This window comes from Onychomys torridus, chromosome 6, assembly GCF_903995425.1.
Source record: "Onychomys torridus chromosome 6, mOncTor1.1, whole genome shotgun sequence".
Taxonomy (NCBI): domain Eukaryota; kingdom Metazoa; phylum Chordata; class Mammalia; order Rodentia; family Cricetidae; genus Onychomys; species Onychomys torridus.
Genome location: NC_050448.1, coordinates 98,392,076 through 98,416,873, shown reverse-complemented (window position 1 = coordinate 98,416,873; position 24,798 = coordinate 98,392,076). Strand labels below are relative to the sequence as shown.

General features: G+C 38.5%; 1 protein-coding gene across 3 annotated transcripts in view; it reads left to right on the top strand.

The window, feature by feature from the left end:
• Positions 1 to 24,798, top strand: part of Usp53 (ubiquitin specific peptidase 53) — a 57,334-nt gene that overhangs the window by 17,753 nt on the left and 14,783 nt on the right. For 2 of the 3 annotated variants that reach the window (XM_036190467.1, XM_036190466.1), the window contains exons 3-14: positions 4,550 to 4,642; positions 5,938 to 6,072; positions 8,894 to 9,007; positions 9,088 to 9,170; positions 11,551 to 11,656; positions 12,815 to 12,961; positions 13,696 to 13,845; positions 17,972 to 18,134; positions 18,572 to 18,724; positions 19,528 to 19,671; positions 21,189 to 21,921; positions 23,665 to 23,741. In XM_036190467.1, coding sequence (XP_036046360.1) covers positions 4,550 to 4,642; positions 5,938 to 6,072; positions 8,894 to 9,007; positions 9,088 to 9,170; positions 11,551 to 11,656; positions 12,815 to 12,961; positions 13,696 to 13,845; positions 17,972 to 18,134; positions 18,572 to 18,724; positions 19,528 to 19,671; positions 21,189 to 21,921; positions 23,665 to 23,741 — 2,098 coding nt within the window. The remainder of the gene's footprint in view (positions 1 to 4,549; positions 4,643 to 5,937; positions 6,073 to 8,893; positions 9,008 to 9,087; positions 9,171 to 11,550; positions 11,657 to 12,814; positions 12,962 to 13,695; positions 13,846 to 17,971; positions 18,135 to 18,571; positions 18,725 to 19,527; positions 19,672 to 21,188; positions 21,922 to 23,664; positions 23,742 to 24,798) is intronic. The other variant, XM_036190468.1, reaches the window with a different exon arrangement.

The window sequence follows — 24,798 nt, the reverse complement described above, 5'->3', positions numbered from 1 at the left end:
TCAGTTCTTTGGAGGTGGAGACAGGAAGATCAGGACTTCCAAGACCAGCCTTAAGTGAATCACAAGACAGCCTCCCAGTGTCTGCCTCCTGTCATTTTCTTTCTGTATGCTCATTGTTTCTATGAAAACAGGTTGTTATGATCTTTGCTTTTCTGTGTGTCATGTGCCCTTTCCTTGGGCAGCTCTTAAGCTTTGTCCTTGTCCCTGGTTTAAAACATTGTGTCTACAGTTTTCCTAGTGTCATCCGTAGTTGAGTCTGTTGAGTCTTGGAGCTGCCAATTTGTCATTTTAATCAAATTTGGAATCATTTTCTATTCTTGGTTCAGGCAGTTGTCCTATCTGTCCCTCCTTTGGAGGGCTCCAGTTCCGTGCATGGCTGTTTCGAGTGACCCTCAGCTCACGCATTCACCCTTCACTTTCTTAGTCTTTGCCCTCTGGATCATTCTGTGTGCTTCTCTTTCTGTATCTTGAAGTCCTTTGTCTTTGCGATGTCTAATCCGTTTGTCGTACTGTATTTCTATCTCAGACATTGATTTTCGTTAGTAAACATTTGATAGATGTCTTCGTGTCTCAGCCTCATGTGTTCAGTCTTAACCTCTAGTCTGTGAATTTTTTTCCTGTGCTTGTCTACTAATTGGCCCTTTCTATAAAATTTTGGAGTTCTGTGTTTTGTTTTGTTTGTGTAGTGGGGGATGGGTCCCCCCTTTTTTGTTTTGTTTTGTTTTGTTTTGCGTTGATGCTCAGTAATTTTTATAATAATTTTTATTTTGGATGTCACAGAAGTTTCACCTTGTAGGGTTATAGATATGTCAGGATTCCTAAAGATAATTTTGAACTTTATTCTGGGGCAAGATTAATTTTGTTGAAATCAGTCTGATCATTTTGGTGTTCAGATTTCTTGGACAGGGAGAGTTTTATCTACTATTTCTTTCCAGACACTTTGTTTCTTCAGCCAGTGCTCTGTGAACGTAAGTTTTCTACCTTGACTGTTTGGTGGATAGATGGATAGGTGTTGGTGAATGGGTCTCATCCTGGTCCCCCATGAGCTCCGAGCGTGATTTCATCTAGTTTGGGTGTTTTGTTTTCTGGGACTTCCCCGTTGTACTTACCGGAATAGTGGAGGGTGCCTGTGTAGCCCCTGGTGAGGACACAGCATCACTCTGCCCTGCGTGCTCTGGCAGACTCCAGTGCTCAGCTCTTGCTGCAGGCCATTTTGCAAAGCCGGTTCTCACTGACAACACAGCTCCTCAAGTAGACTTTCTGTCAGAAAACGTCTTGTTAATAATCAATTTCATGGCTATTTTTAAAGCTTGCTCAGAAATAAATTGAGGAATACATCTTGTGAGGCCATACCAATTTCAAATGCAGCTATGAAAAGGTCTGGGTCCAGTGTAAGGCAGAAAAAATGAGTTTATACAGCATTTCTCAGTTTTCATTATATTTTTAGAGTGTTTTAAAGTGAGGCTGGGTGGTGGTGGCGCATGCCTTTAATCCCAACACTCACTCGGAAGGCAGAGCCAGGCAGGTCTCTGTGAGTTTGAGGCCAGCCTGGGCTACAGAGTGAGTTCCAGGAAAGGCGCAAAGCTACACAGAGAAACCCTGTCTCAAAAAAATAATAAATAAATAAAGTGAGGAATGTGATCAAAGTTTATATTCCTTTGTTAAACTTATATGATTATAAGCATGGATTGGGGGGCTTACTTGGGCTGTTTTATATAAATGTAAGAAACTGCATACATTTTTTTTTTTAGGATTTATGTTAAATAACTATAGGCAAGAGATTTAAAAGGAGTATATATCGCTAAAAACAATTAGCTGAGACTTATTTTGTAACAGGTAATAGGATATATTTTTGTGAAAGAGGATAAGAGTAAATTATAATTTAAATAATTTGGTGATAAGGAATTTAAGGCTTTATACTACTGTGTTGAATATAGAAAAAAAAATATTTTTTTAAAATTTCATATATACAATATATTCTTAACATATCCATCCCCCACTACCTTCCTCCAGTTTCTCTGGGACTCCCCAGCTCATTACCCTCCCAGTTTCATGACATCATTTTCTTCATCTCTTCCTTAGTCCATACTGACCATATATACATGGGTTCAGTCCATTCACTGTGGCATGAGCAACCTACCAGAGACCACTTCTCCCCCCACCCCCAAAAGTGACTCTTCCTCAGCAACCATCAGTTGTCAATAGCTTCTTTGCTTGGGGTGGGGGGTGACTCCAGTATCTCCTTCCCTGTCCATGCCAGAAGTTTTACTAGCTTGATCTTATAGGTATTCTTTGCAGATTACCACAGGTACTGTGAGATGACATTTGCAAAAACCATGTCATATCTAGAAGTCTGCATTTCAGAGTTCTCTTCCTCATCAGGCAGCTTAGTACTGACTATTATTTACCCTTGGTACATTGACCAGAAGATAGTGAGTCTCTGCATTAGTTGTTACCCACTGCAAAAAGAAATTTCCCTGAGAGCAACACTAATCTGTGGGTACAGACTTAGATATTAGAAGTTAATTTGACGGGGATGGAGAGATGGCTCAATGTTTAAGAGCACTGGCTGTTCTTCCAGAGGTCCTGAGTTCAATTCCCAGCAACCACATGGTGGCTCACAACCACCTGTAATGAGATCTGGAGCCCTCTTCTGGTCTGCAGGCATACATGCAGGCAGAAACACTGTATGTGTAATAAATAAATAAATTTGGGGAAAGAAGTTAATTTGACAACATAACCATTTAATATAAGTTTTCCTTACCGTAGGGCCTATGATATCCCTAGTCATGGCCTTTTGACAAGTTTACAGAATCAAGCATGAAATGGAGCAGACCTTGTATCCAATCAGAAAACACTTGGTTACTCTAATAGCTGTCATGCCATTATTGCACTAGTGCACTCAATGTGCCAGGCAGATCAGTATTGTTAACTAGAAGGGTCCAGTAAGACTGAAGATGTCTTTCCTCCCCTTGTTAGTCTGCATAGTACCTTCTAGCACTGTGAAGCTAGCTAGCCAGGAGGGAGAGGGTTTCCTAGTCTGTCATGGTGATTTCTCTGTGTCCTACAATGGAAGTGAGTGGTGTCTTCAGCAGTTAATTTCTTATCATCTCATTATGGTGGGCAACCAACAGCAATGATAATATTATGCCTATGTGTTTTGGGGGTGCCTCTAGGGACTCCCTGACTAGTCGGTGTAAGGGAGACATCCATGCTTGGCACTGAGATTGGAGCCCACCTATGGAGGGTACTTCTGTTTAAATTCTTAAAAAGATAACTTGAAAGACATTATTGGTCTTATGAACAGAGTCTAGAGGGTGTCCTATTAACTGAATAAAATTTTCATATGACAAGAAAACATAGTTAAAACACGTTTGGCCTGTTAGTGTGCTGGTAAAGTCTTTGAGTTAGAAGCAAAGTTATATTTAATAGCTAACATTTGCTGTGCACTTACTGTGTATTAGATCCTCACTGACTATTACATATACTGTTTCATTTAACTTTTACAATGCTAAGAGATAGATGCTACAGTAGACATTTTGTCTGTCAGTTCAAGAGCTGCTCAACTGAAGAGTTGGAGCTGGAACCCAGGCCATCTGCCTTCAGAGATTGTGTTACTAGACATTTTTCTGTCATTAATCTTCATTGTCTTTGTTGAGCCCTTTGAAAATGGATATCAATCTTGTATTTTAATGATATGCTAAGAGATAATGTAAAAAAGTTAAATTCTACCAAATATTTTGCAAAACACTCGTTTTTATTAACTTTTTACTAATATCTTGTTTTTAGTCGAGAGAATTTAGATGTTTTAGATACAGGGAACGTTGATGACCTTTTTGCTATAATTGCTTGTATACCAGTTATGTGTCAGGCCTTGCTGTATCCCTTTATTTCTTGTCTATTTAATCTTCACAGGAACTGTATAAGACAAGTAATACTACTTATTTTACTATGTAGAATTCAGGTTTACAAAAATGGGTTTTAGATAGTGGACTGATTTATTTCAATCCTTAGACTTGGCTGCCTGCCTTTCTCTACTAGCAAGTGTCTAAAAAGTAATTGCAGCAAATATGCTCAGATCACTGCTTGACTTTATCATGTCCCCCATTACTACAAGGCTCTTCCATTTAGTATGAGTGACCACACACATACCTAGTCACCCATTCTTGGCAAGACCACTGTTGAGTACTTCCTAGCTTTAAAGTCTAATTCTATTTCCTTCCTGGGTTTCCGGTGGTTCTAAGTATTATTACCTCTTCCTCTTTCAAGTCTCTGCCAAGTTCTCCACGTAGTGTCCCATGTTTCCTGTCTGACAAGATCCTTAACTGAGACTTTTTTTTTTGTGCTCTGTGCCCGCCGTGGTTTTTCATGTGAATTAATAGGAATTTCTTCTATGTAGTGTTGGGCTTCCCATTGTTTCTGCAAGTCCATTTATGTACAGGAATTAAAGGAGTCATTTACTATCTTACGGCCTTTAAAATGTCAAAATATGCCTTTTTTCATAGTGAGAGCAATCTCATTCTGTTTTTCATTCAAATCTGTTTTTTAGGTTTTATGGCAATTAGATATATTCCGAAGAAGCTTGAGAGTTCTGACTGGACATGTTTGTCAGGGAGATGCCTGTATATTTTGTGCATTGAAGGTAACTATTTAATAATTACTGCTGTTACTTCAAAATTTTAATTTTGATGGCTGCTTAGTTTGGTTGTGACTGAAGTTTATAGTCAAATGACTTACAGTTTTAAAGATGAATGCTTAAAATATGACAGGATTTTGTCTTCTAGTATTGTGTTAGATAATTTAATTAAAAATTAATGTTTTAAGTAATATGAAATGGTTGAGAATATTTTTCTTTGCTTTGTAGTTACTGTTTAATCATTTTAATGAATGTGTTTTTGGCAATTACTGAGTTCGAAGTACTCCTCATTATTGGGTTAACGCAGTGAGCAGCACCTGGGTTAATTCAGTGAGCATAATTTGTAATCATTTTCTTCCCACCCTTGGGATGTAGAAGCAGGTAAGTTTTAAGTTCAAAGCCACACTGAGCTACATAGTTAGATCCTGTTAACCTAAACAACAACAACAAAACCCCATTCTCATGGAGCCTATAAAGCCTTTTGTGGAGTAGGAGACAATGTGTACGCCAAATGTAGAGTATGTTAGGTGATAAAAAGGACGTGAATGGCCAAGGAGAAAATACTAACCAGAGAAAGAACTAGAAGTATTAAGGAGCCAGAACAACCTCACCAAGAGGCTGACATGTGACTTGAGATCTAGAAGAGGTGATGGAGTTCAGTAAAGGGCCTTGTGGGAGAAGAACCTTCTAGGCAGACATAGAAACAACTTCAAACTGTTGCTCAGTGAGCACTAAAGAAGTCTGGGCAGCAGAAGCATTGAGAGTGAAAGAGATGGACCTGGGGGTGAGGGGGGTCTGTGGCAGAGGAGGGGAGGATGGCTGTTTGTTGTGCAGGCAGGCAGGACTTGAATTGACCCATCCCCCAGCTGGGAGTTGGAGGTGCAGAGGATGACTCTGGGTGGCGTGTGTTTTCCTCACTTTCCATATTGTTTTAAAGTGGGGTCTCTAGTTGAACATAGAGCTCTGTTTGGGGGAGTCAGACTAGCCAGTTTGCTCCAGGGGCTCCCTGTCTCTGCCTTCTGCACACTGGGATGGTTTGCAGGCCTTCTGTGCCCACCCAGCTTTTTGTGTGGTTTCTGGGGGTGCAGACTCTCAGATTCCAGTCCCCCAAGCGGGTGCTTGGCCTTTTGAGCCATCTCCTTAGTTCCTGAGTGATTAACTTTGTGTGGAATTTCAGGACCAGCTGTTCTGTATTCTTTTCTGGGCATGGTTATACTGTTTTGAATGTCTCTCTGTTGTGAAATTATTAATGTTTGTAAAGTTGTTGGCATTAGACCTACTGATGTACTTTTGATTTCTAGACAATATTTGCACAGTTTCAACACAGTCGCGAAAAAGCCCTTCCCTCAGATAACATAAGGCATGCTCTTGCAGAAAGCTTCAAAGATGAGCAGAGATTTCAGCTTGGCCTCATGGATGATGCTGCCGAATGCTTTGTAAGTATCGCTGACAAACATTCAGAGGTTAGAGAAATAGTTTTAATCCCTGATATGATGCAAATTTGAAGACAAATAAAAAATTATAAAGTAAAAAACGTCAGAACTGGTTAGTGCCTCTGTATATGCTGTTCATCCTTCAAGACTGAATTTAAATCATTCTGTGTTTTAGGTTGTATATTGGGTTTTGACTATTTACTGATTTTACTGCATGTTAGTTTATAAAAACATACATATAATTCTTTTATATTATATGTAACTTATATATCAGTCAGATGTGCAGCTGCTCAGCTGTGTCCAAAAGACAAAAATATTGTCATTAATGTAACTTCCTTGTAGCTGTGGCTCTTACAGCCTTGACACCTTATCGGTGATCCATGAGCCTTAGGATGAGCTTTTTGTAGTCTCTCACTCTCTGTACTCTGGCCAATTGTGTATTTCTGTCACTACAGCATAATGAATAGTATTAAGTTCTCCCCTATAGCCTGTGACCTCTCTAGCCATTGGTTCTTGGCCTGATAATGGTGCCAGGTATGGTTGTATCTTGTGGAGCAGGTCTTAAATCCAATCAAAAAGTGGTTGGGTACTCCCTTAATTCTTATCACTGTTGCACCAGGGCATGTCTTGCTAGGCCAGTCATTAATGTAACTTACAGAACTTACAGCCAGCTATATATAAGGGATGCTGACTTTTCTCCTTAGTTAGCTTGCATAGCACCTACCAGCACTGAAAGCTAGCTTACTGGTAGGGATGAAGCTTTCAGGTTCATACTATTTTGGTTTTGTCATATTTTATGACTCAAATATATGATGTGAGAAGAATGTATTACCTTACTCAGAAGGAGTATTTCTAGTTCGGTCATTTACCTCCTACTTTCATTTTTCTCACTATATTATCTCATTGTCTATCTATCTATATCTCTATCTATATCTATCACTATCTCACTCATTATCTCACTATATAATATCATTTTCTCAATAATATTCCATTGTTAAATGATCACATTTTCAGTATCCTTCATCAGTTGATGTACATCCTCACACTGATTTGCATTGAGTGTATCAGTTTGCACTTCCAACAGTGAGTAGGTGTTTGTCTTTCACCACATCCAGGGCAGCATTTATCTATTTATTTATTTTTGCCTCTCTGACTGGGGAGAGATGAAATCACAAAGTCGTTTTTAATTTGTATTTCCCTGGTAGCTTAGGAACATTGAACATTTTAAAAAAGTGTTTCTTAGCCATTTGTTTTTTGTCTTTTGAGAACTGTTTTGTTCTGTGCCCAATTTTTAAGTTGGGTTGTTTGCTTTCTTGATTTGAGTTCTTTACATACTCTAGATACTAACTCTTTGTCAGATACATAGCTAGCAAAGATTTTTTTACCATTCTGTAGACTGCCTTTTGATTCAGGTGATGGTGCCCTTTGCTGTGCAGAAACATTTTAGTTTCATAAGGTCTATTTGCTAATTGTTGGTCTTAATGCCTATGATATTGATGTTCTGTTTATAATGTCTTTTACTGTGCTAATGAGTTCAAGTGTATTTCCTACCTAGCAGCAGAACTTCTGTACAGTTAGAAGATGTTCCCAGTCTTCAGGAGTCTGGGGAAGATGCTCAGGGCTTTTCTTCAGGAAGTGGGTGCTGGTGGAATTGGTGATAGTTGTCTGGGATCCCTTTATGAAGAGGAAGGCAAAGAGCGGAGGTCTGGAAGGAGAGGGCTGGATAGATGGTCCTCTGGCAAGCTTCAGGGGTGGGTGGCATTGCTGCTTTGAGTCTAGTTCCCGGGAGAGAGGGAAGGGTGGAGTTGGCTGCAGGAGCCTGGTGTCTGCCTAGAGAAGGGACCATGCATTTACAGTGGAGGTAAAGCTGGTCCAAGTAGGTGGAGTTGAGTATAGTGGGGAATCTAGTCTGTCTGACTAGGCATGGGTCAAGAGATCTCAGAGTGAGTAGATAAGAATAGTACAAGTTGGGGCTCTCTGCCTGAAGAGGAGGGGTGTAGCAAGGGGTGCAGCAAGTAAAAAAGATTTATTCTTTAAAAATTTGCCATATACTGATTCATGATACAAAATTTGAAATTTCATAGATTGAATTATGGTAAAAGTAAAGGCATTGACTCACGTAAGTTATATAGACTAGTTGGTCCAAGTAGGAATATAAAAAGGTAATCAGGGTTGAGAATATAGCCGAGGTGGCTTACCTAACAAGCTTGTGGACCTGAGTTTGATTCTTAGTTCTATGTAAAATTGCTCACCATGCTCACACACTCTTGCAATCCCAGAGCTAAGGAGGCAGAGACAGGAGAATCCCTGGGGCTCATTGGCTAGCACCTTAGCTTCATAGGTAAGCTCCAGGCCAGTGAGAAATATTGTCTCAAAGGATGTTGTGGGTGTGTTCCTAAGGATGACACTTGAAGTTGTCTTCTGGCCTACACACACACACACACACACACACACACACACACACACACACACACACACACGAATATACATACTTTTTTTTAAGTTAATCTGATTTTACTTAATATGAGAATGCTCAGAATGTAGGGAATGTTTCTGATACTAAATTCTATATATCAACCACTGTGATTGGGATTTAAAATAAGGCTTTAAATGGTTTTTTTTTTTTCATTAATTTTTAAGCTAGTACTGTAGGAGATAAATACTTGAACATTCGAAGTGATTATAAAGGAAAATTGAAAGCTAGCATTGATGACATTACTGCATTTACACATGGAATATGTTCAATTAAAAGTAGTTATATATTAAAGTGGTCTCTGAAAGATCAGCAATTTAACTCGTTTGTGTTTTTTAATTTTTTAATTAGGAGAACATATTGGAGAGGATCCATTTTCACCTGGTGCCAAGCAGGGATGCAGACATGTGCACCTCCAAGTCTTGTGTCACTCATCAGAAGTTTGCCATGACTCTGTATGAGCAGGTGAGATGTCTTCCTTTTCTGAGGAGATACTAGACTTCCGTCTCAGGATTGATAAAGAAAGCATATGTTTTCGTCTGTAGTGTGTGTGCCGCAGCTGTGGAGCATCCTCGGACCCTCTACCCTTTACGGAATTCGTGCGCTACATTTCTACAACAGCCCTGTGGTAAGACCTCTCAGAGCATATTTAACAAAGAGTCTAAGAATACATTTAAACGGAGGGACATTTATTCTGTAAAATTAGAACAGTATGGCTTTCCCCTTCTGATGCTATCAAATATGCTTTCCCAAGAGAGCCTAAGAGCTGGCTTTCTCAGCTGGAGGCTCAGCCTAGGTTGCCTGAAGTGCTTGACTAAAGTTTCAAATTGTGGTTTGGAGTATTTGCATATATGTAATATAGTATCTTGGGGGTGGAACTCAAGTCTGAAGATGGAATTCACTGTTGTTCAAATCTTAGATGGTCTTATAATAAAAAACCCAGAACCAGGTATTGGGGTGAATGCTGAGAGATCAGAGAACCAGAGAGCCACAGTCAACCTCACCTCGCCAACTCCTCAGCGGATCTTGTTTCCTCAGACTGAAAGCCTCTCAGTCTTCATCTGAAAGGGTCTCAGCTGAACTGCTTTAGTTCCTGTTTCCTCGCGCCTCATATACCTTTCTCTGCCCAGACATCACTTTCTGGGCTTAAAGGCGTGTGTGTTTCCCAGTACTGGGATTAAAGGCGTGTGCCACCACTTCCTGGCTCTGTTTCCAGTGTGGTCTTGAACTCACAGAGATCCAGACAGCTCTCTGCCTCTGAGTGACAGGAATAAGGGTGTGTGTGCCATCACTGCCTGGCCTCTGTCTCTCATCTAGTGGCTGGTCTGTCCTCCAATCCCTAGGCAAGTTTATTAGGTTACATAATATATCACTACAATTCATTTGTTTAATATATACCTTATATATAATCTGATAGGAATTTTATATAGTATTTATAGAGAGTCTGCATCCTAAGCTTGACCCATTACGTAAACTTAGGTTTAGAATTTACCATTTATGACATGATTTCAGCACTCAGAAAATTTCAGATTTTGAAGCATTTCACACTAAATGCATCATTTAATAAAATGTACAGAATTTGTACCTTTTATATATAGTAGATTTTTGGAACTGTGAAAATGAGCTTGAAATGAGACACTCATTGGTAAAAATGAACTGCACATGATATCTTCATCTTTATGACGATGTGTATTGGCCCTGTTTCCCACCACCTTCATTGTCTCCTTTATGGTGGTAAAAGCTAGGATAATGTAAAAAGAAAGGAAAACATGAACATAATCCTTATGTAGGTCCTTGTATTTGAAACCTCAACAGTTACCTTAAAATTATGCTGTGCTTACTGCCTGCCTGTCTGCCAGCACCTTTTCCCTCCTTCTCTATGAAACAGCAAGATAAGATGCAAAATCTATCCTAGACTTTATGTAACATCAGTCAGAGTTACTTAGAAATCCTTTATCAATGTAAGGAGGTTAATTTGGTAAATCTATCTGGTCGGAAGATGGAGTAAGATTGAAACCCACATCTATCTGATGGCAGAATGGTTACTCTGATACTGTCCATTCTGTAAATCCTCCACATGCAGTTGGAATGCTTATCAGACTCTGAGTGCTGTCTAGTGTACTTGTACAGTGTGTTAGAGGAGGACTTTTGGTTACCAAAGACTGGAACTCTGAGGTATATACAAGGTAGTTACTTTACCATCGAGTAGAACTAGAGCATCTAGGATGGAAAGTAGTGATGGTATTTGACCTTTAACAGTTCCTTTTGAAAATGCTTAAAGAGTTGTTTTAAGGTATCACATGCCTTGATGTTCTCAAAGGTGAGGGGTAGTTACCCAGTAATGCAGGAAAATGTCTGTGCCAGCCCTAACAACGCTGTTAGTATTCACAGTAGAAGCGAAAGGCACAAGAGTAGCGCTTCAGACTTAGCTGGTGGAGTTAGACTTAGCATCTCCTCGCTGAAATGGTTGGTTAGCTTTGCCTCTGGGAACTTTGGGCCAAAGAGAGAAACTTCTTCAATTTTGTGCTTGTTAGGGTGGAATTTAAATTCAAATTCCTACGTATTAATTAGTAGAGTAAACAAAATATTTATATTAGAACTACTTCCACATAAAACCTTTTATCCTCATCTAGGAAGTCCTAAACAAAAGCATAATTGGATATGTTGACATTTACCTGTAATCCAAGTGTTCGGGAAACTTAGGTGGGAGAATGTCAGTAAGTTAGGCCAGCCTGGGCTAGAGAGAATGACATCTTAAAAAGTAAATAAATCAGAAAGTAAAAGGGATAATCTCATAGGATTCTATATTTGTCTTAATATTTCATATACCTTCCAAATGTAGTAATTTTTTTCACTCTATGGTTAAGTTTTTAGACAGAAAAGTAATACATACCTATCAGTATATATTAATACTTATTTTTCACATATTATATATATAATGTGTTTAAAGTTCACAGGGCAGGCTAGATTAAGACTCCTGCTATTTTTCTTTTTCTCTTTTTTTGTAGCAATGAAGTTGAAAGAATGATGGAAAGGCATGAACGCTGTAAACCAGAGATGTTTGCGGAATTGCTGCAAGCAGCAAATACGGCCGATGACTATCGGAAGTGTCCTGTGAGTGTAGCTGGGGAATATTAGTGTGCTCCTACGTTTGCAAACTTGAAAATAGGCCTTCAGAGATTTTGTGTAAATACTGATTGTACATTTGTAAAACTTCATTTTATTTAGTGATACTGGAGATGGCTTTACATCACATGAGCTATTTATCTTAGTACTGTTCCTTTAAATCTATTTAACTGTGTCCACATCTGTAGTCCCAGCTTCTTGGGAGATTGAGGCAAGATCACTTGTGGTCACAGGTCTGGGACCATCCTGGGCAATGTAGGAGAACCACCATAAAGACAAAGCAAAGACTTCTTAGCTTTGTCAATTTTTTAACCATTATTTTAGATGTATGTTTTGTCTGCATGTATGTATATTTACCACATGTACACCTGGTGCCCACTGAGATCAAAAGAGGGCATTGGATCCTTGGGGACTGGAGTTACAGATAGTTGTGAACCACCGTATGGGTGTGGAGTGTTGAACTCAGGTCCTCTGTTTGAACAACAAGTGCTTCTTAATGACTGATCCAACTCTCCAGCACCCCCACCCCCAATGTTCGTTTGTTTGTTTTGAGACAGAGTCTTGTCCCTGGCTGGCTTGGACCTCACTAAGTAGACCAGGCTGCCTCAAACTCACAGAGATTTGCCTACCTCTCTTCGTTAAAAATTTAAAATAGTATGTGTTGATTGAGTTCTTTCAAAGTTCTGAAATTTATCACCTGACTACAGAGGAATCACTTTTGTTGTTGTTACTTTGAGTAAATGTGACAAATGATTTTTTTCTTGCATAATATTGTTAATGACTTCAGTGTTTTTAGACAGAGCATAATACCATAGTGCAGCCTGGCTCAGCCTCCCTAACACCACATCTAGCTGCTAACAACCTTGAGGGTTTTCTTCCTGCTTTTTGTTGCTCTTTTCAGGATGAATATTTGTTTTAACACATCTATACATACAAAATGGGTTAAAATTAACTTCTTGCTTAATCAGTAAAGACAAATAGCTGGTCACAGGTCAATTTCTAGAAAACTAAAAAAATATATTTCAGATATACTTTGATTTTCATTATATAATATAAGCTAAATATAGTAATTGGTATATTTACTACTTTTTAAAGTTTAGCACCTTTGTGTTTAAAAACTTACCCTTTGTATTTGTCTTTCTCTAGAGTAACTGTGGCCAAAAGATAAAAATTCGCCGTGTTTTAATGAACTGCCCAGAGATTGTTACAATTGGATTAGTCTGGGATTCTGAGCACTCTGACTTAACAGAAGATGTTGTTCGAAGTCTAGCCACACATCTCTACCTTCCTGGGGTATCACAACTCTTCATTCCTTTCACTGTTTCTTTTAAATTCCTTTCAAATGTTTCATATATCGTGACATACTTAGTTTTCTTCATAGAACCTAAATCTTTTAAAGGAAATACTGATATCCAGATGTGTTCTGATGCAGATAGCTTTAGTCAGACTAAGTGCAATACCTTTTTCCATAGACTAGAAATAACTTTCAGTTACAGACTAAGCCATCTCATGCTCTTCCTCCATGGAATGATGATTGATGTCACTGGACGTGGATGTGATAAACACTAATCTAGGCAGGGCTTAAGGTTCAAAACTAATCTGTGTATTGATCTCCCTGAGACATGCTTGCTTTTTAAAACGATTGCTACTTTCTAAATGTACTTTGAGTTTGTTATGGCTTCAATTAAAATTTTAAAACATTAAACTTTAGGTAATACTTGAATGTTCCTTCACATGTGTTATGTAGTCATGAATGTGTGATTCATCTCCCTCTGGGGTATAGGTAAAGTGTCATTTGTGTTTTGAGAGAGACACTGTTACTGCACTAATGCATGGTGAATTCAACTTGTGGGACTTTAAGGTGCTGTGAACTACCTAAAAGTGCTCTGTTCCCAGTGCTGCCTTCAGCAATAATGCTGGGTTAAGGCCAACCTGTTTGAAATATTCTCATAGTAATTCAGATATGTGATTCATTATTTCTCTGTTTAAAGGGACAGTAGTAAATATACATTAATATTTTTAAATAGCTTTTTTATAGGGTTACTGATGAAAATGCCATAGACAGTGAACTTCACCTTGTGGGTATGATCTGCTACACCAGCCGACACTATTGTGCCTTTGCTTTTCACACCAAGAGCTCCAAGTGGGTGTTTTTTGACGATGCACACGTGAAGGAGGTGAGACCATCACTAACTGCGATAATCATTGTAACTTTTTACACTGTAGAAATACATAATGACAATTATAAGATATTAGTATAATTATTAGAATAATGAATGTAAAGATAAGCTACTGTTACAATTTTTTAAATTTTAATTTATTTTGCATCTTAAGTTATAATCTAGTCCATTTCTAGAATAATGTTTGGGGGTAGGGACAGATCGAGGCACTGTTTTTAAAATTTGGTGTATATGATAAGGAGTTATATATATGTTGTATCTTTTGATAAATTACTTGCTTTTTTGAGACAATATCTTACACTGCAGCCCAGTCTAACTTAGAATTTACTATGTAGCCCAATCTAGTCTTAAACTCACAGTAATCCTCCTGTCTCAGCCTAAGTGTTGGACTTATAGGTGTAACACATCACATCTGGCATTTTAGAAATGACTTTGTTTATTGTTATGTATATATGCATATGTGTGTCTTGCAGTGTGCGTGTGTGCTGCTGTGTGCATGTGTGCTTGTGCGTATGTATGTACCTGCATGTATGCTTGTGTGTGCATGTGCCATGGGGAGGTCAGGTCAGTTTACATGAACTAGTGCCCTCCTCCCACCACGAGGGTTCCTTGATGGAAACTTAGGTTGTCAGTTTGGCAAAGGTGTTTTTACCCACTGGCCTATCTGCTGACTCAGTGCTAGCTTTTGTATCAACACTCAGCTGGACTCTAGAATTCTTTACTAATTAGTAGAGGGCCAGGTATCTGGAAATTTTAAAATGTTCTACAAGAGAGTTAGACCTGACACAGTTGAAAACTTGTAGCTGAAAGTTTTCCTGTGTCCTGCCTGGCCTGTGGTCAGGACCAATCTCTCTCACCCATTGGTCCCGTGGCCACTCGGACCCAAATAAACACACACAGGCTAATGTTATTTTTAAACTACGGCCATGGCAGGCTACTTGTTATTTAGTTCTTATATCTTAAATTAACCCATTCTATAAATCTATACTTTGCCATGTGACTTGTGGCTTACTGGTACTTTACATCTTGTTTCTCATGGTGGCAGCTGGCAGCGTCTCCTCGGCTCTCTTTTCTTCTCCTCTACCTCTCCAGTTAGAATGTCCCGCCTAACCTTATTCTGCCTCCCCATTGTCCAAACAGCTTCATTTATCAACCAATCAGAGCAACATATTTTCATAGCATACAGAAAGACATTCCCCCATTACTTCCCCTTTTTTTCCTAAACAAAAGGAAGGTTTTAATTTTAACCTAGTAAAATTACATATATCAAGCAAGAATTAGTTATCTAGTCTATTTGTATTTGGCAAAATTAAAGAAGATAATCCTATCTATCCTATATCTGTGAGTCTAAGGTTTCATATCTACCTTATCTCTTATCATAACCAAGGAAAACCATAATTATAACTATCTGGTCTTCAACTACATCAAAGACCTCAGAAAAGATACAGTATTATCTAAGTAAACAGGAAGAACATTGTAAGCAACTTCCAAAAATCTAGAATAACAGAGACAGCTGGCTACCTGGACATTTACCCAAAGTTCTTCTGCAATGTTGGGGCATCCATTCTTCAGCCTACAGACCTAGAGTCTTTCAGTCACTTTTCTCTGTGTCCTGTAGAATGTCTGGCAGTTTCTTCTGTGAAGCAGGAACCTGAAGGACCATCTTGCCTTGCAAAGTTCAGTGGTCACCTTCCTATGGGTCCTGCATATCCAGTCAATACAACATTTTGTCAAGCAGTCCAGGCAAGAACAGTTTCTTGCCCAAATGGCTATTTTTGCCATGAAGAAGATAAACTCCATATGGAGTGTCTTCGATGCCCATCTTTCTCTCTGAAGTAAATCAGTGTTGCCAGGAGCAGATGTGTCTCATATCCAGAAAGTCTTAAGTTTTTAAAACATTTTAAATGCCATATTCTGTAGGTCTTTGAAGTGTTTGAAGATTATCTACCTAATTGAAATATATCTATGTATACCTAGAAAACTTAACACAACTATAAGTTTGACTATCATAGAAGACTAATTATTAATCTGTATTTCTTAATTATCCACTATAGTTTCAAATGAGCTGCACAAACATACCTTAAACAAGAGTAGAAATATACATACAGTATAACAAAATTAACTTTAAATTTGTATCAATAAACTAAAATCTATGCCAATGTAAAACATTTTAAACAAGTTGCTCATTAAAAGTGGTTCAACAATTCATTCTTTTATCCTATCATATCCTTTTTTCTTTAGAAAGATATTGACTATGACCAATAGCAGTTTGTAACCAACAACCTAACAAAGACAAACATCCATAATCCATTTTTGGGGAATATGGGCCTAGTGTTCTAGTCTACTTCCTGCTGATAGAGGCCAGTGGTAGTCTTATGGGGATCCTGAGAAAATTCAAGATAATGGTCAAGTCCTGGGAAGACCAGCTCTAACCTTTGTTGATAGGTAACATCTGTTAAGGTTCAGGAGGTCTGGATTGATCAAATATGATCCATCTAAACCGGAAACAAATCCATAACCTCTTGATTCCTGTGGAAACAAATCCATAACCTCTTGATTCCTGTGGAAACAAAAGCAGAGCCTCCTTTCCAAAGCAACATATACTTAGATCCAAATATTGAAGTCAGGACACCTTTAAAATATACATATTGGTTTAACTTAGTAGCTTTTACAATCAAATGTCTCTCTGCAGTTAAAAACCCCAAAGACAACACAATCCAGACTCTCTGTGTGATTTCCATCTTTATGTGGCTTATTTTTTATATTACCTTTATTGTCTCTTTAAAGACTTTATTATTTAAAATTATTTCTTCATATAACTGTCTATATTCATTTACTTCTCTCTTACAATCGTACATACATTTTTACACACACTGTAAACTGTTTAGGGTTTATCCCATCTGAACCTGTCTGGTTTTTTTTTTTTTTTTTTTTTTTTTTGGTTTTTTGAGACAGGGTTTCTCTGTGTAGCTTTGCGGCTGCCTCTGCCTCCCAAGTGCTGGGATTAAAGGCGTGCGTCACCACCGCCCGGCTAAATGGTGGCACTCAAGCCTCCCCTGCCCCATCATCATCATCATTATGTGAATATTTTTCCATTGCTCTTAGATAATACCCAGAGTAAAATTTTTGGGTTATGTAATAAATGTGTGTTAAATGTTACAAGGAATTGCCAATTGATTTTTATCACAGTTGTACTGATTTTGTTCCTACTAGCAGTGCGTGGGAATCCCTCTTCACACCCTCCCCTGTAATCCAGATGGGTAGTGTTAGTAATTCTAGCTCTTGGAATGCTGTGTATAAAATATCTCATTGTAGTGTTTAAATGTTTTCCCTTGTGCTTAATAGTAGTTTGAGCATTTTTTTCCATGTCCTTATTGGCTCTGTGTGTGTGTGTGTGTTGTCTGTCTATTCACATGTTTTACTAGTTTTTCAATTCGAGTATCTTCTTATTGAGTTCTAGGAATTTTTTTTATTCTGTGCACAAGTCCTTTATTATTTATATGTTTAGTTTCCATTTCTTCTTCTACTTCTTTTTTTTTTTTTTTTTTGACCTGAGGATCAAACCCAGGGCCTTGCGCTTGCTAGGCAAGCACTCTACCACTGAGCTAAACCCCCAACCCTCCATTTCTTCTTGAGACAGGGTCTTATTAAGCAGCACTGAGTGGCCTGGAACTTATTATGTAGACCATGCTGGCCTTGAACTCTGAGCAATCTCATGCCTTGGCCTCCTGCGTACTAGGATTAAAGGCATGTGCTACTGCACCCAGCTCCTTTCAGTTTCCTAATGATACATCTTTCCAAGACAGATATTATTACTAAGTTGATGAAGACCAGTTTATAATTTTTTTTCTTCTCTGAGTTTGTTTGGTGAATTTTCTCTTTGGTTTTCATGAGCTGGTGTTTACTTTTATGGGCCCTGGGTGGGAATTACTTTCTCTTTGAGCTATCCAGCCTTCCAGCACCACTTGTTGAATAAACTTCATATTTCTCTATTGAACTGCTAGCACCTGAAAGTCTTCTTTCTTATGGAAGTCCTTTGACATGCAGATTCAGTCTCTGCCTGTTTGTGCTGCACACTTCAGGAACTGGTCTGTGTTTGTTTATTGTGGCTTTTCTTTTAAAGGTTGGAACCAGGTGGAAAGATGTGGTCTCCAAGTGCATACGATGCCACCTACAGCCACTCCTGCTGTTTTATGCAAACCCGGATGGCACAGCTGTCTCAACTGAGGATGCACTCAGGCAGGTGGTCCACTGGTCACATTACAAATCGGTTGCAGAAAATATGGGTAATTCCTTTTAAAAAGTATTTTTTGGAATTTTTCTACTATTAAAATAAACTAATATTTAATGCTGAATGTAATATGAATGTTGAGAATATTTTAAAATTGAGTTTCAATCAAGTGAAATTCAGGATAATTCTACTATATTTTGTTGAGTTTTAGAAGAAACCTTTCCTGTCAGTAGCCTCAGAAGCCCTTTTAGGAGTCTCCCAGTGTGATGTACCCATAACACAGGAGAGGCTAGTTGGTGGGGAGTGAACTCTGAGATTATAAATGGTTTAGTGACCAGAAAGTCCAAAGCAGCAAAGCATACAATCCCTGAGTGACATCAGCCCCTTAAGAGTTACTTATTTTATCTAGAGTATCAAAAACGTCTCAAAAGTGATTTAAATATCTTCTAATGGGAAGGAAAGAAATGATGCATTTTTAACTGTCTTTTTAAGGATGTGGAAAATCTGTCAGCTACAAACCAGATAATTCAAAGGAAAATGGATTTAGTGGCCAGGCAAAACAAAGAGAAAATCACAAATTTCAAGCTGATAATAGTTCATCATGTAACCGGAGCCAAATACAGACAAGTGGAAGGAGAGGGGCAGGTATGTTTCACATTGCCCAGTGTTCATTGTTGGGAAACAGTTGAGCATCTTTTCTTAGTTACTGCCCTGCCCTGCCCTGCCCTGCCCACGAAGAGAAAATAATAGGTGGATGTGTGTGTCTTCTTGTGAATGCATTTCTCTGAGAGTTATAATCTACTGACCAATTCAAGATAGTCTGGGCAGTGGCACAAGACAGAATGGATTCACACAAGCTTTGTAAACCTGGGCCAGCGTCCCAAGTACGTGAGGCTTTACATCTCTTACATGAATTGGAGATAGTTATGGTGCCTGCCTCAGAGATTTAAATAAATAAAATTACTTAGAACATGGAAAATACTTTCTGCCTCTTCATTCAATAGCAGTTTTCATCTTTTTTCTTTGCACATGCTTTAAGGACTATATAAAATGTATTTAAAGAAAATGTGGCTCTCCAGTGTCGAGAAAAATCATGCTGAACACTTAGTTAAGAATAAAACTGAGTTTATTACTTTGCTTTTTAAAATTATGTGTGTGTGCATGCTTATGCGCACTATATACATACGTATGCATGTGCATGACACTGTGTGCGAAGGTCAGAGGACAACTTTGGGGGATTATTTCTCTCTTTCCATCATATGAGTCCCAGGGATTGAATTCAGGTTGTCAGGCTTGGCAATAAGTGCTCCGCCCCACTGAACCACCTCACTGGTCTGTGACTTTTTAAGTGTGTATGTTGTTGTTGTTGTTTTTCAGTTCCGGGTTTACTTTTGTTGAACAACTTGAAAAAGTGATGTGTATCAATGTAAGAATATTTTCTTTTACAGTTAAGTTAAGTAGTGATCAAAGAGAAAAGATGAAAGATATTTCCAGAGAATGTGCTCTGAAAGCCATTGAACAGAAAAATGCACTTTCTTCTCAACGGAAAGATTTAGAAAAAGGACAAAGGAAAGATACAGGCCGACACAGGGGTAAGTTCTTAGAACATTTGCTTTAAAAAGAACCAGCAAAAATCTTATTTTCAAATGGAGTTTTATAGTGTAAGGAGTATATTTACATATTACATTTTATGTATTTACATGTTTCTCAGTATGATTTCTTGAATGTCTCTATACTAAATGTAAAACATGATAAAACTTTCCAGTTATTCTTTAATTGTAATCTTGGGATATGTCTTAGTTACTGCCCTATTGCTGTGAAGAGACACCACGGCCAGGGCAACTCTTGTCAAATAAAAGCATTTAATTGGAGGTTTACATATAGCTTTAGAGTGTGAGTCCATGATTATCATGATAGGAAGCAGACAGGCATGGTGTTGGAGATCTTTACATCCTGACCCATAGGCAGCAGCGAGAGAGAAACTGGCCTGGCATGGGTTTGTGAAACCTCAAAGCCCACTTGTAGTGACACACCCACTCCTCCTAATCCTTCCCAAACAGTTCGAGTAACTGGGAACCAAGCATTCAGACATAGGAGTCTGTGGGGGCCATCCTCACTCAAATCACCACAAGATACTAGTGTTTATGTTTTGATACTTTTAGTTCTATTTACTTTACTTTTATTTACAAATGCAATTCACTCATACCATACAATAAACTAGGAAGGAAGGTCATATGGGAAGTAGCTCATTGATAGAACACTTGTCTGCTAGTGTGTTCAAGTCTTTGTAATTGATCCTCAGGACTGAAAACAAAAAGGAAAGTTAGAAGGTTTCTCACGGGCCACACTTCTGTTTGTTAATAATACAGTAGCTTTCAGTGCATTATAAACAACCTTTTTTTTTTCTTTTATGGTGGATATAATATATATATATATAATATAACTTTACCTGTATTTTAATGCTGAGTTCAGGGGTTTGCTGCAGTGACATCCTGTCACGTTCCCCTTTTATATATTTTGGTGTGTGGGTGTGGCATGACATTCCTGAGGTGAATGCTGCATCAGGGTGTTTTGGTTACTGGTTTGACAGATGCCCTCTGTGTCCCTTCTGGAAGGCTAAGACAGCACCTCTCAAGTCAAGTGACAGTGTGTCTCATTCTTGAACTCACTTTGAAAATCTTTACCAACATCAGATATGAGAAATGTTTTTATGATTTTTGTTAATTGTAAATGAGACAAAATGTTTAAATCTTTACAACAAAAACTTTATTTAGAGTGAACAAATATTTCTTATTTGTAAATAAATGGTAAAGCATTGTTTTTGTTGAGTTGGTTGGGTTTTTGATATGGGATCTCACTCTATAGACCAGGCTGGCCTCAAATCCATGATCTTCTTGTTCATTGTTTTGAGCCTCCCAGATGCTGAGATTACAAGTATATACCACCACACCTGACTGCAGATAATGCCCTTTTTAATCCTAAATCAGTGTGTGATATACTTTAATTTTTATTATTTACATGTGATTGCTTTAACATTTTCCAACAAGATGTTTGGCTTGTGATCACTGAGCTGCCCTGAGGGGTCTTATGTACTATTATTATTTTTAAGATTTGGTTGATGAAGATGTCTCATCTTTCAAGTCTGGATCACCTCCTGCCGCGGATGGCTTCCGACAACAGGGGACCCCCCATCTCTACCATAGCCAAGGCAGAGGACCCTGTAAACATGACCGAGCTGCCCATGAGAGCCACACTTCTGGGAAACTGTTTAGTTCAAGCAAATCCCAGAACCTTCTTGTTCCTGGAGAGAAAACAACAGGCAGAACAAGGAGTGACAGTGGCGCTGGGTATGATACGGATAGCAGTCAAGGTTCCAGGGACAGAGTGGCCAGCTGCACTAGCAGGACTAAAGGCCGCCACCGTGGCTGGAAACCCATGAGAGAAACATTAAATGTTGATAGTGTTTTTAGCGAAAGTGAAAAAAGGCAACATAGTCCTAGACATAAGTCAGATGTCAGTAACAGACCTAAATATAGCAAGGATCAGAGTTTTAACAATTGGCCAAAAGCAAACCCAAAGCAGAAAGGGTTAATGACCATATATGAAGATGAAATGAAGCAGGAGGCAGGAAGCAGAAGTTCTCTTGAAATGAATGGGAAAGGAGCAGAGAAAAATACAAGCATCACAGAGAGCAGAGGCCCTGGTAACAGCTGGCAGATGCAAAGGACAGAGTCTGGGTATGAAAGCAGCGACCACGTCAGTAATGGGTCTGCTAACTTGGACTCACCTGTCACTGATGGAAGTGGGACAGTAATGGAGACCACTGGTGGTAAAGCCTTCAGGTACTACACAGATCAACAGTTTCTCCCTCAATGTTCTTTGGGGTTTGTCGTTTTGTTTTGTTGTTTTTAAATTTTATTTTCTGTTTGTATGTATATATGTGTGTGTTTGTGGGGATGTAGACCACATGTGTGTATGCCCATGGAGGCCAAAAGTGGATCCCTGGAGTTGGATTTACAGACCTAGCCTCATAGGGGTGCTGAGAAGTCAACCCTAGTCTTCTAGAAGAGCAAGAAGTGCTTTCACTGCTGAATCATCTCTCCAGACCCTCTTTGTTATCTTTTGTTAGAGATGTTTTCCTGCTTTGAAACTGTCCTGTAAATTTTGGATTGAACTTAGACAAGTGAGATTCCTGTTTTTATTTACTTGTGTTGATTTGCTCGTGCTAGGTAAGCCGTCTTCCTCCAAGCTGCCCCTCAGCACACACCATCCTTCTTGGTAATGGTTTAAAGTCTTTTTACAGGTTTGCATTCAATATGAACTTAGAGTGAAGAGACCTAGTATACGACAGCTTGTTTGATGGTTCATGCTGTCAACCTTAATAGTTATTTACAACTCCAAAATAACAGCTCTCTGTTCTTAGGAAACTTGAAAACTACAGAAGTACAGCGTTGTTTTCATTATTATTATCTTGATTTTTAAAAATAAATTTGTTTTTTTTGTGTGTGTGTATGGGGAATTGGCTTGTGTCTCTGGTGCCACATGTATGTGATACCTGGTGAGGTCAGAAGTGTTGGAGCCCCAAGAGTGACAGACAGTTGTGAGCTGCCCTGTGGGTGCTAGGAATTGAACTGGTCCTCTGGAAGAGCAGCCAGTGCTCTTCACCCCCAGCCAGCTTCCCAGTCCTCCTATCGATTTCTGGGTGCAGGCTTTAAAGTGTTGACTTAAATTGGTATCTTAGTTAAGCTGATGGTTAACTTCATTGTTGAATTTTATATATATATCAGAGATCTGACATTTGTATCTCGGAACTGGGTAGTTTCTGTTAACAACCCAGTTCCAAAGAAGCAAATATAAAATAATTTAGCAAAGTAAATTTGTGATCACTTAATTAACTCTAAATAATTTTTTTTTTAATGTTAGCAATAGTCCATCCCTCTCCATAATCTCCCAAACATGCTTGCTCTCTGTCTAGTGGATGTTTTCTTAATATCATTCTTACTACTTTTTCCTGTTTTTAATTTTTAAAAAACATACTTAATTTTACCTAGTGCTTGACCACATTGATTCATTTTTTAAAAATCAGATTTATATGAATCAGCTGCTTATGCTCCATTAAAATAATTGTTTCCATCAAGAAATAAAGGAACTTTTCTCTTAGCACTAAATTTCATAACACTTCTTGAAATGCAGTAGCACACATAGTGGAAAGAACAGGACTTTGTAAAGACATAAACTTGCATTTTAATTATTGGGTAAATTAAATTTGACTTACAAAGCAATTTTCTGCCATAAGGAGTGTAACTACATTCAAGTGTTGTACGCTGTACATTTAGTAAACAATGTAAATTTAGAACACATTAAGCCATGCCACTAATTCTAGCCCTTCAGAGGGAAAGGCTGGAGGATTGTGGATTCTAGGTCATCTTGAACTATAAAACAAAGCACAACAACTACCAAAAAAGTTATACTAAGTTCCTAGAACAGCATGTAGTAATGTTTTAACAGGTGTTCTTTCCTTTTTCTTAAACTAAGATAATCTGCAATAACTGATGTATTTGCTATGTGTGTGTTTTATTTTCCAGTGAACAGATTAAGATGGGTGGTCTAAATACAAACAGCATGGAGTGCATATCTCACCAGAGCAAAGACCACTTAGAAGGTAAAAATTGCACTTAAATATGCATTAATGGTTTCAGTAAAGGGTGAATGACAGTGATTTACTGTTGGCTGTTATGGTAGACCTTTTGTCTTGGTCTGTTTCTGTGGCTGTGATGGAACACCACAACCAAAGCAACTTGGGAGGAAAGGTTTGTTTGGCTTACACTTCCACATCACTATTCATCATCTAAAGAAGTCAGGACAGGAACTCAAGCAGGGCAGGAACCTGGAGGCAGGAGCTGATGCAGAGACCATGGAGGGGAGCTGCTCACTGGCTTGCTCCCCATGGCTTGCTCAGTCTGCTTTCTTATAGAACCCAGGACACCATCCCAGGGTTGGCTCCACTCATGATGGGCTGGGCCCTCCCATATCAATCACTAATTAAGAAAATGCTGTAGGTTTGCCTACAGCCTGATTTTATGGAGGCATTTTCTTAATTGGGGCTCCCTCCTCTCAGATGACTTTAGCTTGTGTCAAGTTGACATAAGACTATCCAGTATGCCTTAGAAAACCCTATATGGCCAAAATAATTATTTTGGCTTGAGTTGGTAGTTTATGCCTTTAATCCCTGCACTCAAGAAGTTAAGTAAGGTACAAGGATTGTAGGTTTGTGGCCATCCTGATAGAGGGAGAAAAACAATAACTTTATAATACCAATAAATGGATTTTCTTTTTATTTTAAGTGTGTATCATAATAACGTATAGGAAAAAGAAATCAAACTTTTATGTATCCTGTCTATTCATGCTGTACTTTTCACATTTGCTTCACAATATTGATTTTAGGGTTTTTTAAATCATTTTGATTAGCTGAATATGCTTTTGAATTTTGCAGCCTTTTTAAAATACTCTTTAAAATTTTTTTTTATATTTATTGACTATGTGTGCATGCACACACATGCACACATGCCACCATGCATGCGCAGGTTAGAGAACAACTTCAGGGCTGGTTTTCTACATCCACCATGTGGGTTCTAGGGGTCAGACATAGGTCTTCAAGGTTTCATGGTAAGTACCTCTGCCCACTGAGCAAGCCACCTCACTAGCCCTGGATATGCCCT